At 50.6% G+C, this 14,614-nt stretch overlaps 4 protein-coding genes across 4 annotated transcripts; 3 read left to right on the top strand and 1 right to left on the bottom strand.

Annotated features, from left to right (window-relative positions):
- Positions 1-2,429: 2,429 nt before the first annotated feature.
- Positions 2,430-3,234, bottom strand: ALTATR162_LOCUS3358 (uncharacterized protein; the record flags this gene model as incomplete). Its single annotated transcript, XM_043310964.1, has 3 exons — positions 2,430-2,528; positions 2,592-2,788; positions 2,967-3,234. The coding sequence occupies 3 exons, from the start codon at positions 3,232-3,234 to the stop codon at positions 2,430-2,432; spliced, it is 564 nt and encodes a 187-aa protein (XP_043166899.1).
- A 1,198-nt stretch (positions 3,235-4,432) lies between these two features.
- ALTATR162_LOCUS3357 (uncharacterized protein) lies at positions 4,433-6,332 on the top strand (the record flags this gene model as incomplete). Its single annotated transcript, XM_043310963.1, has 7 exons — positions 4,433-4,451; positions 4,889-4,968; positions 5,021-5,050; positions 5,112-5,161; positions 5,218-5,281; positions 5,395-6,079; positions 6,130-6,332. The coding sequence occupies 7 exons, from the start codon at positions 4,433-4,435 to the stop codon at positions 6,330-6,332; spliced, it is 1,131 nt and encodes a 376-aa protein (XP_043166898.1).
- Positions 6,333-7,931: 1,599 nt separating this feature from the next.
- ALTATR162_LOCUS3356 (uncharacterized protein) lies at positions 7,932-10,819 on the top strand (the record flags this gene model as incomplete). The annotated part of the gene is made up of 8 exons (XM_043310962.1): positions 7,932-8,544; positions 8,592-9,621; positions 9,670-9,781; positions 9,832-9,924; positions 9,973-10,064; positions 10,113-10,192; positions 10,252-10,367; positions 10,415-10,819. 8 exons carry the CDS (start codon positions 7,932-7,934, stop codon positions 10,817-10,819), a joined length of 2,541 nt encoding a protein of 846 aa, XP_043166897.1.
- A 1,335-nt stretch (positions 10,820-12,154) lies between these two features.
- Positions 12,155-13,456, top strand: ALTATR162_LOCUS3355 (uncharacterized protein; the record flags this gene model as incomplete). The annotated part of the gene is made up of 3 exons (XM_043310961.1): positions 12,155-12,550; positions 12,600-13,264; positions 13,327-13,456. 3 exons carry the CDS (start codon positions 12,155-12,157, stop codon positions 13,454-13,456), a joined length of 1,191 nt encoding a protein of 396 aa, XP_043166896.1.
- Positions 13,457-14,614: the final 1,158 nt, after the last annotated feature.

Raw genomic sequence — 14,614 nt, 5'->3', positions numbered from 1 at the left:
CGCTGGTAGTCTCACTTTGTACAAAAGATATACCTCCGAAACTGTGGGACTTTAAGCGGGTGTCATGACGCGTGGCTTCCTGTAACTTATCTTGCATGAAGAGACCGCTTTTTCTTGTTCAACATATCCTGGTCCTGTCTGTGCTCGTGATGATTATTCTGACTGCGGGAGTGCAGTTTAGGGTCTTTGTTCGTGGGTTTCCCACTGCTATGGCTGAATGTACGAAATGTCAAGGACTCAGCGTAGGAAAGTGCTTATGTTCCTCCAGAAGCGTGGTTCAGGACATCACTTTTCACCACTCTATTTTGTTGGTTTGATAGAATAGAGAATATCCTCCAAGACGTATATGTTTGTGTTATTGTTATGCTGAGCAACGGGTGGCCATTATCATAGTCCTTCCCACTGAGTTGGGAAAAGGGCTTCCAACCCCACAAGGGGAAACACTGAACTACAGCAGCAAGGTGCCGACATTCGAGAAGAACTGGAGTGGCATACTTACAACTTGCAATACATGTCGAAGACCGAGAAGTCGGAGGGCCGTCTCCGGTTTGGCTGGAGGTATATCAGTAGCTAACGCATGTATGCTGTATCCCTATCATCCTTGAACTCATGAACCCTCTTATTGCTTTCGTGCTTTTCGAACCCAGAAGTGTTAATTGCCAGAATCGCGGTATAATCAAGCTATAGATGAATACCAGTTTTAGCTAATTTGTTGTTGATAGAAAGAATAAACTTTGAATACTACCGATAAATGTACTACTGAGTATGAGAAATCAGATCAGATAAACAGAAAAGCACCTCATTTACTAAGAACACGTGGAATTATCTCGCGTATAACATACCGGATGATGGGGAACCATGATACAAGCGCTCCATCTAGAAATCACTAACTATATTCCAGACCAGCGATTCTCCTGAAGCACCATGTCTACGGACAACTGTTTGAATACAAACCACACCGTCTTTTCCAAAGACGGATCTTGCGGTTAACCTTTATTTATTCGAGTCGAGAGCATGAATCATCATCCAAACACAGTTTGTAGCAGATAATTGTATTGTCATCGATACGAATGCATTCCAAGCGTACGAGAAGCTTCGAATGCATACATAGGTATCAAAAACTGCGAGCACAAGTCACACGGCTGAACGAACTTCCTCGCGAGCGGCATGTAAGATAGTACCTTGGATAGACTGAGCAAAGGATACCAAATGCAATGATTATATCAACACGACTTGCCGTTGTAAATCTCGATAAAAGTCAAATGATGAAGTTCCGGCCATACGAAGACCTTTGATGACTCCCATCTAGACCCCAAGGGGTTTGAAATTGTGGTATTTATTATCAGTGACAAATGTCGACGTCAAGATTGAAATTTTGCATTAGTAACACGGCGAGGGATCATTCTTCCAGTTCATCGACTCTGCTGACTGAAAGTAAGCCTGGTACTAACAAGTAAGCGCGGCCGCGGTCTGTTCTTTGATCTGAAAAGAATGCTATTACCAAGCTGACACTTCTTATATCTGTGCTGCAAAGACTACCCTCGGCCGCGGATGTGGGCATGTATGCCTTGTACCACTATCGTCAGCTGTGTAACAGAACATCTTCGCAACACGATTTCTGCGCATATACCCATGTTAGTCAAGGTACGGTTTCATACTGCCACAATCCATGATCTCACTCCGCATGGCAGTATCGTGACGTGTTGTAATTACTCCCAATGATCCACTAGTCTCTCATCTGCTCCTCCCTGAATTGCCGCGCACATTACCCGACATCTATGTTCGCTGATCGTTGCTTTGCCGTGTGTGCTATTGCGCCGAAATCCGCTATGATGACGAGTGTGTAGGTGGCTGTGTACTGAGAATTGGCTACTACAGAAAGTGCTGGACTTGGAGAGATCCATAGTGACTTAGTTGAGAGATAGTTGAGAGATAGGGGTAGGCATTTCATCTCATAAATCGGTCAATGAAGACAGTGGGAGGCCCGTTTCTCATCCAGCATATATGACGAAACCAGTTCAATCTCATCCATAGGAATGTGAAGTGCGGTTAACTGCATTCAAGGCAATTGGGAGACCTACGTGATATCGAGCTTGTTAGTCCATGCACTTGCACTTAGTTAGCTATCACTCTACTACCGAGGTAGAATCTGACGTGACGAGGGTAGAGCGCCTTGATTTGAGAGTTGTGTAAATCGTACAGTGTGCTTCTTGCACATGACCGAAGTGGGGGACCGTTAGGTAAACGCGAAAAGCCTCTAGATTTCTGTACAATGAGGACTATTATGACAATGGCCGATCGGCAGCCGCTCGTAACGCTTTCGATCTTGTTGTATGTGACACAGACAGTACCAAACGGAAACTTGACCCAAGAAAAATGTGGTATCGGTATTGGTATGGTAATTGCTGCGACGCTTCTATTCGGGCTCTTTACTCGTCGTTGAGCTTCTCCCTGGCTGGCAGGTCCTTCTCGGACTTGCTCTGTACCATCATTCCCTTGTAGCCAGTGATGGGCTCGGATCCTTGCGACTGTGATGTGTTAGTACCAATACAGATATTTGGGGCCTTGACAACAGCGTCGGAGCTACGCACCTTCAGGTACTCCTCGGTGGCCTCTTGCCATTCCTTTGTCATGGTGCGGGGTCGAATGGGGCTGGCAAACATGCGCGAGAAAGCGAACACGGCAAAGGCACCGAAAATGACGGCAGAGGAGAGGAGGAAGACGTTGCGGCCCTCATCCGGAGGAGGGGGTCGGCGGGGACCGTGGGGACCAAAGGCAATGTAGTAGGCTGTATGTAGAGGATGTTGTCAGCGTAATGTTCGTATGGATAATTTTCCGGTTCGTCGCGATGACCTCGCGTAGGCGCACCAGATGCCGCGGGCTAGCTCGGGTACCTCGATCAAAACACAAGATACGTCATACGAGCTCTCGCAGCACGCAAATGCGCCGGATGGAATTGTACGCACCAGCCTTCTTCTCCTGCATGGTCAACTCCTTCCAGTCGGTCTTCATGCGGTCCCTAAGCGTCATCCACAGATCGGCCTGCTCCTGAGGGGGCATGTCCTCCCATCGCTTCTCGATGTTGGCGAGGGTTGGGTTGGAGATGGCGTGGGCCTGGCGGGATTGCTGAAGCTGGCAGGCTACCGGGGCAGCTCTGGGGAGAGCGGTGCGGGTCGCGGTCGATGACATGGCGGCAGCCGAGCTTGAAGCCCGGGCAATGGATGAGCGCAGCATAGCGGCGGGTGGAGTGGAGAGTGTCGAAAAATGGAAAAGAAAGGGAGAAGCTTCCCGTCAAGGGTCCTACAGCTGCCAATGGATCGTGGTGGTGATGGAGTCGATGGTGGGCCAGGAGAGCTGTCTTGCAAAATGTGGTTGCGAGAGGAACGCCAAGGTGGTGGAACGATCAGTCTTGTGTGGTCCGAGCGCTCCAATTCACCTAACGCTGAGCCTCTCATTGGCCGGGATAGCCATCTATCGTGCGAGGTGAGAGCCTCATTCGAATTCAATCTGAGAGTCACTATGAGGTCAACATAGTCCAATGGTCAAAATAGAGCTGCTATGAGTACAATTGGAGCATGTCGTTCATTGGACGGCTCGCTCGCTCTGTTCGGGTGTGATGCCAGACCGCATGATGAACATCGCAAGAGATAAGACGAGGAGCTATGGATATGCTGACTCGAGTGCATCAAAAGGCTTTGGTTGAACTATATAGCTTCCACGCGTTCGCTTCACTCTCCTTCTTGGGATCCCGAGCGAGTGTGTAACCTGGAACAGAACGCTCGCAAATTCCCTCAAGCGCGGGGTAGATCAGTGTTGCAAAGAACCAAAACGCATATCAAGGTAGTCTGCATATCTTCTAGCCACGTTGAAATGTTGACAGCGCCTACACAAATGGAAACTCTCTTCCAAGTCTGCTTGATAGACGCGCTCGAGTTGCTGTCTACCCGTCCCGTGATCGGAGGCTCGGCATCGATGCACAACAAACATGTCGGGGCCGGCACTGGCCTAGCATTGTCATCTGGAACTCGGAGCTCGAGCTCAAGCTGTCCACGGGTAGCTCCAGCTTTCCTTTACTTCAGTTGCTATATGCAGGTACCTGAGCTCCTTGTTTAATCGCCGTAGCACCTGGCGATCATGTGGCGTGCTAGAACTGCTGTATAACACAGCTCTGTCCATCATAGTGCCATCGTGCCGGCCGCGGATACGCCACGCCTCATGTCAAACCATACTCGACTTTGCCTGGCGGAGAGAATCTCGGTGGTGACACAAAACACTCGCCTCCCCACGAACCGGTGATCCGATCAGACTCTGCCGCGCGCTTTGGTTCATCTTATCGAATGACCAAAAGATCCTGCCCACGAGAGCGACAACGGCTACCTGACCCGCGCAGACGTGTTTTTGACTACGAGTCTGTGCTCCTACTGATTACGAGATGCACGTATACTTCTTTCGTAAGAGTTTTGATAGAGTGATGTCTTGCGTGGCGTGCCGGGCCTGTATGGCCGGTCAGCCGTATGCAATGTCTATGCGAGGCTGCAAGTACACTATCACCAGAGCACTTGGCGTTTCAGTCACGAACGCGTCTGGAGATATTTACGGATGCCTCGGTCAGGGTACTCTTGGAGTAGTTTTGCCCGAGCTGCCCGCCTCCCTCTCCGGTGCAGTCCGCGGCCTCGAGTGAAGGCGATATGCGCCCTCCGAGGCTGTATGCAAATGTGCTTGGCTTAACAAGCAGGTAGCCGGCCGGAAGTGTGGGAGGCTGCAGAGAGTGTAATTGGGCCTAGGCGGCGCTGCATATCGGATTACAGAAAAAGAACTAAAGCCTGTGACGTCCTCAAGCTGGTTGCTATTTAGCTTGCCCCTCCCTCACCTGGGCACCCCACCTTAGCCCAGACCCAACAAAACACTCCGCCCGACACAAAACTCTGTCTCGCACCACTTCTACATCAGCTTGTACCCTATAAAACAGTGAGCTCAGTTCAATTGCCTTGCTTCCTCCTCAGCTTATTGACTTTCGCAGCACTACACTCAGTTCATCATGGTTGTCAAGGTAAGCTTCTTCGTCCACTACCCCGCTGGGTCAGGAGACAACTCCTAACACATTCTCACAGGTTGGTATCAACGGATTCGGTCGCATTGGCCGTATCGTCTTCCGCAATGCGTAAGCTTCACCCGCTCCATTGATTCAATTGTATCAAAGCCAACCGCATGTCACAGTATCGAGCACAACGACGTCGACATTGTCGCCGTAAACGACCCCTTCATCGAGCCCCACTACGCTGTAAGCTTCCCCAAGCACTCAAACTATAGCCATAGCCATCCAAATCGCGACATCAGTCCTTGCGATGCGCTAGGGCTACTCCACGGTTGCAGATTGCAGGCTAACACATCCAGGCCTACATGCTCAAGTATGACAGCACACACGGCCAGTTCAAGGGCGAGATCAAGGTTGACGGTAACAACCTGACCGTCAACGGCAAGACCATCCGTTTCCACATGGAGAAGGACCCCGCCAACATCCCATGGAGCGAGACCGGCGCTTACTACGTCGTTGAGTCCACCGGTGTCTTCACCACTACCGAGAAGGCCAAGGCTCACTTGAAGGGTGGAGCCAAGAAGGTCGTCATCTCTGCTCCCTCTGCTGACGCCCCCATGTTCGTCATGGGTGTCAACCACGAGACTTACAAGTCCGACATTGAGGTTCTCTCAAACGCCTCTTGCACAACCAACTGCCTTGCTCCCCTGGCCAAGGTTGTCCACGACAAGTTCACCATCATTGAGGGTCTCATGACCACCATCCACTCCTACACTGCCACCCAAAAGGTCGTTGACGGCCCCTCCGCTAAGGACTGGCGTGGTGGCCGTACCGCTGCTCAGAACATCATTCCCAGCAGCACCGGTGCCGCCAAGGCTGTCGGCAAAGTCATTCCCGAGCTCAACGGCAAGCTCACTGGTATGGCTATGCGTGTTCCCACCGCCAACGTCTCGGTTGTCGACTTGACTGTCCGCATCGAGAAGGCTGCGTCCTACGACGAGATTAAGCAGGCCATCAAGGAGGCTGCTGACGGCCCACTCAACGGTAAGTTTTCACGTTCGAATACTCTAAACACACCTTCTGACGCGGTTTAGGCATCCTCGGCTACACTGAGGACGACATCGTCTCCACTGACCTGAACGGTGACAACCGCTCTTCCATCTTCGACGCCAAGGCTGGTATCTCTCTGAACAAGAACTTCGTCAAGCTTGTCTCCTGGTACGACAACGAGTGGGGTTACTCCCGCCGTGTCCTTGACCTCCTGGTCTACATTGCCAAGGTTGATGGCAACGCTTAGGAGTCAGGACAGAGCCAGGCATCACCTAAACTCTGAGTTCACTTCTTTATGACCGACTAAAAAGATCGGGCTACCATTGGCTAGGCGCGGACAACGCGGGGATGAAAATAGGGGTTGACCATGAATGCGTTATGCTACACATGAATCAATGAATAATAATCGTCACAACACTACCTTCTTTGATCAAGTGAACGTGAAGTGACATTAGAGCTCCCGTCGTCCGTCTGCATGACAGTGGAGCTGCCCCTGTCGATGCATTTTCTAGCGCTCCTTTGCAAGCTAGTTCCCGAGGTACGACTCTAAAGCGAACATATACTTGTACGCGGATCCCCTTTTCCCGCTTAGTTCCCGGCCTTTCGTTCACATCCCGTAATCTGGCGAAAGAGTTTGCGGGGAAGAACGGGTGTTCTAGGTGGCTTCCGTAACGCGGCATTTATGGGTGTCGAAGTGGTTACTATCGGCTTTGCGGCACTATGAAGTCATGCTGAGAAACTGTCCGGGCAATACGAGCGACCTAAAGTCTACTCGTCCTGGCGATACCGTTCCAATTTGCCCAGTAGTCAAGGTCTACCACTTACATATTGTCGTGTCATCGACATTCAGTGCTGGGAAGATACGTGGCCTGGGTCTGCTGATTGTCGGAACGACTGTGCTACGAATCAGATGGTGAGACTGATACACTACCAGTTGCTGTAGTCTTCTTCACAACTGAACCTGCTTCTATACTGCATCATTTGCTCCTGCAACATAGGAACGATGATGAAGTTAGAGTCGATGGATAGCGCTAAATACCTTGGCATTGCTTAGTCATGTGATGGATCTTGGCCGCGTAGGGAACTCACATTGCTACGCTCCACTGTATCTCCTACTTGGAAGCTCAGCATCAACTGTTACAGAATACAGAAAGTAGTTGTCTGCTTGCAACTCACATCCAATTACTACAGCTTCTTTGCTACGCAATCAAATAGCGAACGTAGGTGAACTCCGTCCCGGTCCATGATCTATCTTCGACACGACGCGACCAATAACATTATTAAGTCTATGCATGATTGGACTCTACTTACAAAATCACAGAGCAAAACAAATTTCCAATTGTATGCCTAGCGTATAACTTACCAGACTTGGTGCCTTCACCCTGCAGCGGCGGCGAAGTGCGACTTACTTCCGCCACCTTGTGCCAAATTATCGGCAATACGTTGCGTCTGCAGCATACCTAGCTCAATGCGGTAGCGATTTCATCAGTAAGTGCGTTCAATCTTACCATTATCGAAAGGTGTCTTGAAGTATTCATGGCACTTCCTTCGCATCAATCATGCATGTTCGTATACCAGATTGCCGATACTCAAAGTACTTTCCGTTTCCCCAGCATACCCGTTTTCTAGCACATTTTGCGAATTTCTCCCTATCTATGCGATTAGACTCAGAGTAAAATACCATGTCATCCTTCGTTCAGCCTACCTTCCCGAAGTCATAGGATCAACTCATCCAGGCCATATGACCATCACGTGTGTCAGTCTTGTCGCTAACGACCATGTATAGTTCCCAGCCTGTGACCACTAAGCGAGGCGTACTACGCCCGCTTTACCCATATACATAGTCATGGACGACGAGGACTATGACATGGGGGAAGACACCATCGTTACTTCGACGGAGCCTAATGGTGATCATGTACCAGATACCGTAGACCCGTCCGAGCTTTTTCACAACATCAGAGGACCGCAATTGTCCAAGAGAGAGCAATTGCCCTTTCACAGTCCGTCAAAGAATACCTCATTCCTGCAACCTAGCACCATACAAAGCCAGCCCGGGTCGCATCAAACAACGAAGTCACCGAGTGGTTGGTCAGATAAAATGAGCATGTCGCGTCCCACTCCTGTTCGGCGCTCAAGTCCACAGGTTCGCATACCCCCAAAACCAAGATCGTCGCTTCTTCCGTACGCGACCAAGAAAACTGGCCTGGTTTATGATTCTCGTATGCGCTTCCACGCAGAGCTCCCTGATATGAATCTAATCGATGATATCCATCCCGAGGATCCGCGTCGCATTCACTCCATCTATGAAGAGCTCAGGGAAGCTGGTCTTGTGGAAACTGGCGATATGGATGGAGATCAAGAAGACAAGTGCTGGAGGATCATGACGCGCTTTGCTACGAGACCAGAGATTCTCCTTATACATACGGCAGAGCATTACGCATTCGTGGAGTCATTGCAGAGTGAGTTTACAACTGCATAAAAAGGTCATGGCTAATCTTCCTACTAGACATGACTGAAGAAGATTTGAAGCTTCAGGCTGACAGTCGTGACTCGATCTACTTCAACCATGCGACTTATGACTGCGCCAAGCTCGCGGCTGGTGGTGCTATCGAGGCCTGCAAAGCGGTCGTGCAAGGAACTGTGCGCAATGCAATCGCCATTATTCGTCCTCCCGGACATCATGCGGAGACCAATCAGCCTTCTGGATTCTGCATTTTCAACAACGTCCCCATAGCCACTCGCGTGTGTCAAAATGATTACCCAGAGACCTGCCGTAAGGTCTTGATCCTGGACTGGGATGTACATCACGGTAATGGCATTCAGCACGCCTTTTACGACGATCCGAACGTACTCTACATATCTCTGCATGTCTACAAAGACGGAAACTTCTATCCCAACCTGAAGGATGGCAATCTCGACTATTGTGGTGAAGGTCTTGGTGAAGGAAAGAACGTGAACATTCCGTGGGCTGAACACGGCATGGGCGACTCAGAATATCTCTATGCTTTTCAAGAAATCGTCATGCCCATTGCTACTGAGTTCGATCCAGATCTTGTTATAGTCTCGGCTGGTTTCGATGCAGCCGAAGGGGATCTACTGGGCGGTTGTTTCGTCACTCCCGCGTGTTACGGTCACATGACGCACATGCTTATGCGACTCGCAAAAGGGAAGATCGTAGTGTGCCTTGAAGGCGGTTACAATCTGAGATCAATAGCGCGCTCAGCGCTAGCAGTAACGAGAGTACTCATGTTGGAGCCTCCAGATCGATTGAACGATGACCTCCCAGCTCCGAAGGATAGTGCAGTCTACGTTGTCGAGAACGTGAAACGCCAGCACTCCAAGTACTGGAAATCGCTCTACCCCAAACATCTGGACAAAACCGACCCCGGCTACAAAGACACATTTCGATTGCACGAGGTCATCCGCGAATGGCAGAGCCAACGACTGTCTTCAGAGCACTCGATGGTTCCCCTTCCTCCACTTCAAATCAACAAATCAGGGTTGGCGCAGACTTTCGAGCACAATGTTATCGCTACGTAAGTTCATCGGCCCTTTCGCCAATTACAGATACTGAAACACTACAGACCAAACTTCATGGAGCGACATCCTCTCCTCGTGATCTTCCACGACCCACCGGGCTTTCACGACCATTCCGATCCGGTAACTGGCAAGAGAGAGTTACACAACACATGGCTCGTGAGTACCGTTGCAGTCTGGCACTGTGTAATCGCTGACTTTGGATGAAGACTGATGTCACGAAGAGGTATATTGACTGGGCCATCAACAATGACTTCCAGGTCATTGATGTCAACATTCCGAAAGTCGTTACAGTAGAAGACGTGAGATTTTTATATGCTTATTTCGTGACAGCCTGCTAATGGCTCCAGTCAATCATCGGCTACATGAGATCCGAGGATTCCGCAGTTCGAGCACAACAAACACGCGAGCTCGCAGCGTATCTGTGGGAGAACTACATTGAGTAAGCTGCCTTGATCGTGCTTTCAACCAGTTGTTGACGTCACCATAGACCAAACGACGCGACCCAAGTGTTTTTCATGGGTATCGGCGATGCATATCTTGGACTCGTCGATCTACTCAGTCACAATGGTAAGCATGCCTCGAGTTTCGTGCAGATTGTGTGTGCAGTTCAGCTACTGATCAGACAGAAAACTGCACCGAACCTGATAGTCCGGTCGAATGCTTGATTGGATTTGTGGGAGAAACAACCATTCAGTCGATAAAACGAGCGACAGATGACACGATATCAAGTTGGTACTACTCAGTAAGTACGGTCGAAACTCGCACCGTGACGCCAGCTGATATCCGCAGCACTCCATGATCTTTGTGAAGAACAGTCACTTCGTTTGGAATCCAAGTCGTCAACGCAAGATGCGCAAGAAGCTTGGCAATCTTATCCAATCACCCAAGGATGGTCTAGACGACATGCTTGAGCAGCACTTGGAGGAGGTGCAAACTCTGCTTCTGGAAAAGAAGAGCGAGTTCGAAGAGATGAATGACTTGTCCAGCCGTACTGATGAAGGACCGCAGAACATGGCTGCCGGACTGCGAAGCCCACCCTTTCCAAGTGCGTCACAAACACCCAAACGTTTCGACCCTGCGACGAGACAAGAAGGTGCCGCGAATCTACTCAAGAGCCCTAAGATGCCACAGATGGGATTGTTCAGCGCGAAGAGTCCGGGTTCAAGGAGTCCCATGAAAAGGCCGCCTCCATGAGCTGCCTTGCGTTCGTCGCTGGATAGCGATATTTGTGGCATCAATCGTATTCATTGCATGGCCTGGCGTTTCTGCGATATGTCGGTATCCGCGCGCGCTTTGGCGTAATTAGCATCTCTTTTTGCCTGTACGATGGAAGCGATGTCTGATCTTTCATGTGTTGAGTACGCGCGTTGGATTTTTTGAACTGTAGATATCGATAATACCCATCTTCTAGAGGCGGGCTGCGCCTCGAAATCATACGTTCCGATAATAACCAGAATGATGAATGAAAGCCTTATTGATAGCTTCGCTGATGCGATGCAAAACCTCGGTACAAGCATCCGCTTCAGGATGTTCGGTACGCTTCGTTTGCAAAGCAGCTAATCATGACGCCAGCCGCTATGAGCCAAACCGAGTCCTACGCCTGGCATCCTCCCCACCATAGCAATTGCTCCGCACGCGCAGCGCATGGCCATCCTCAATCAGCATGCTGTGCTCAAGCCATACATGCGCCAAGTGGACCGTCCCGGGTTCCTGACCAGCACTAAGCTTACTCGAGGTTGGCGGCTCAAATGCTCGATGCTCATTCCTTGACGACAACTCAGCTGCGCTCCACTATCTGCCAGCTCGTGCACAAGCAAGATTTAGACGGCATGGCAGCTGCGAACAGCGCAAATCGTCAAGTAAACACCGGAAAATAGAGTTGCTACGCGGCCTTGGCCAACATAACACACTCCTCGCGATCAGGTTGAAAAGAGATTGTCAATAGTCGCGTACTGGGCGGCGCGGTCGAAGAAGAGGTGTCACGGAAATAGCCCAAGTACTCGTGGAGCAGCATCAGCGCTAGCTACCGTTACACATATTCGACCCCTCAACCGTCTTTCTTATTCCCTGCTGACTTGCTGATGGTCCGCCTCGCTGGCGAATGCACCAGCATCCAGCTGCCATGGCTGTACGCCTCAAGTGCGCCTGGACAAGGGCGCGCCTGCTAGATCAGCACCTTCGATTGTATTGATTGGTGAAAGGAGACGAACAAAGACTGCTTATGATGGTAGATACAGGAAGGTGGCCTATCGCCTGGTCCGCTATCCGCATCTGCGGCTGTGGGGGCTGAAAATAGCGGTATTGGGTTTTGGGCAAGATGAGCGATAGAGTGACTTAAGGTTGTCGGTCAGCTTGCTGGGTTGATCTCACTCTATTTCCTTCCTCAAGCCTTCTATTGCCCACTCTTAGCTAGCATTATATTGCTATTTTACCGATACCAAAGTCCTGGGTTAATTGGAGAGATCACGAGCTTTACGCGGATACTGGATCTTGCTATTGTACTTGCCTAATTTTCACACCATTATCGCGATGATAAGCTCATGGTCTGCAGGGCTAGCAGCAACACTCGCTGTTAGCCATATCCTCCCTCAATTCGCCGCCGCACAAGATTATGTTTCATCAGCCCTTCGGTCAGTATCGCCAACGCCCACAGCTTCGGAGTCAGTGGAGTCTTCAAGCGCAACACCAACGTCTTCGGGTGAGCCCACAGTCTATACCATCAAAGCTGGCTCCGGAGGCTTCAAGTTCGACCCACCAGAACTTCACAACGTCTCAGTCGGCGACATTGTGAAATGGGAGTTCTATCCACGGGATCATTCGGTTGCGAGGGCAGAGTTCGGATCAGCATGCGTGCCGTATGAGTACACTGGGAAAGACAAGGTTGGCTTCTGGTCGGAGACGCAGTGGGTGAACAACACAAACGAGGTTTGTCTCCAGGTGAGAAGACATGACGGATATACTAACAAGTCTTTAGCTCACATACTTCAACGTTACGATCAACTCGACAGAACCTATCTTCTTCTACTGCGCAGCACCGGACTCATGTTTGAAGCAGCACATGGTCGGCGTCATCAATCCGAATTCTACGCAAACCCTGGCATCGCAAGTTCATGCGGCGGCCGCAGCAGACTTTCAAGTAGCACCCGGTCAGCCAATTCCTGCTGAAGCAACATCAACGCTGTCCAACGCGCCCACCTCAACTGGGACCTCGACACCAAACAGCGGAGGCAATGATGGAGGCCACACCCTGTCGACCGGCGCCATAGTTGGCATAGCAGTTGGTGGCGTGGCCTTCTTAGCAATCTGCGCCGCTCTCTTCTTCTTTGTCGGTCGATCCAAGTCACTCAAGGAGGTCATCAAGCGACAAGACGCCACGAACAACCATGACCCAAACATGAGCCAACAGTACGGCGGCTCTAGCTACGGCCATGGAGGACTTGCATCGCCAGGGTTCCCGTCACCAGCTCCGGGTTACGCCACACCGCCGCTAGGACACCGTCCAGACTATGGTTTCAGCTCGCCACCGCAGTATGGCCAGCACAGTGTAGGGGAGCAATATCCGTCTGGCTGGTCGAGTCCTGGACTGCAACAAGGTCATATGAGTATGATGAGTAGTGCTAGTGGGATGTCGCAACAACAGTAAGTGTTACTTATTGGAGAGTAGATTTGGCTCGGACGTGCAAGCTAATTGTTGTGTTCAGGATGGACCAAATAAAATATGCGCAGATGAATACGCAACCTCTTGTAGCAGAACTGCACAGCCCACCGCTGGGACAGCAGTCCTTTTCGGCAGAATTGGAGGCACCTGGACTCGATAAGCCGAGAGGTTGAGTTGATGATGTAGTTATGAATTATGACTTTGTTCCTGTACGCGACGCTCATTGATACCATTTCAAATATAGTAGTGCATTTGCCCAAAAGAGACTCGTGCAGAAAGCGTGATAAAAGCATGAAATGATACAAGTAGAAGTAGTTCATGTTGTACACGCCGACCAGAGACTAGACCGGCCCCGGAACTCTCGGCAGTTGTAAGATCGGTCTGGCTGACAGTGAACCATTCAGCAATGAGCATATTCACGTACTGTATTTGCAATCGCCACACGATACACTTTTCGGCCCTTTTTTTCGTAAAACCCTGCCAAGCAGCTCAAATCCCGTCGAGTGATGTTGTAGCATTGTACAACGTGCTCCAGCGACCAACGGCTAGCGACACTGTGTTACCAGAGATTATTGCAGGCAGATAGCAGAGGGGCCGCGGATTAGCTAATATGAGGTTGAAAGTTGGACGAGTCACGGACAGGTGGGTACCCGGGCACGTCAGGTTAGGATGGTTGCTTCTCAACAGACCGCCTTGCGTATGACCCTTGGCAGCCGTCGAAGACATTGTGAGATATACGGTGAGTTTCCGTAGTTTTTGATGAAGATATACGACGGTCACGCTATATGCAGCCGGACTTGGATGACCCGATTACTGGTGCAGATTCGCAAGAGCAAAATTCGTGCAAACTACTCAAGTCTAAGCTAGTGTGAGCGGAAGCTAACGATGGGTCGTCATATTCTGGAAATTTATGATGAGAGGATCTTCCCTCCATGTGTAGGGTTTAGTTGCGATTCATTGGCGGCCAGCAGCTCCGCACTATAATGACGAGCATGTTGGCGTGCAGAGCCGACGCCCGTACACACAGTGGGCGCGGAAATGCGGTGAGAGTTACTAAGAGGTGAGGGGATAGGTAGAAGGAGCCACTGCGTGATGTGCAGTCTGTCAAGCGATGGGGGCAAGGTTTTGGGTACCGTAGCCTACTAAAATCCCCGGACGTCACACGTGGTGTGGGCGGCGCTGCTATCGTCTGAACGCCAAAGCCAAGGCCTTGCTCACAAGGAAGAGCGGCATCGCCCTACACAGTCCCGTCGATGAAGCCTCTTCCGCGCCCGTCCTCGATGGTTCCTTTCTTCCCCACGTTCCCGTCAAAACTCCCGTGAAACTACAGG

Source organism: Alternaria atra (genome assembly GCF_907166805.1).
Source record: "Alternaria atra isolate CS162 genome assembly, contig: 22, whole genome shotgun sequence".
NCBI classification, from domain to species: Eukaryota; Fungi; Ascomycota; class Dothideomycetes; order Pleosporales; family Pleosporaceae; genus Alternaria; species Alternaria atra.
Note: the sequence above shows the minus strand (reverse complement) of the source record. Positions and strands in the feature narration are given on the sequence as shown.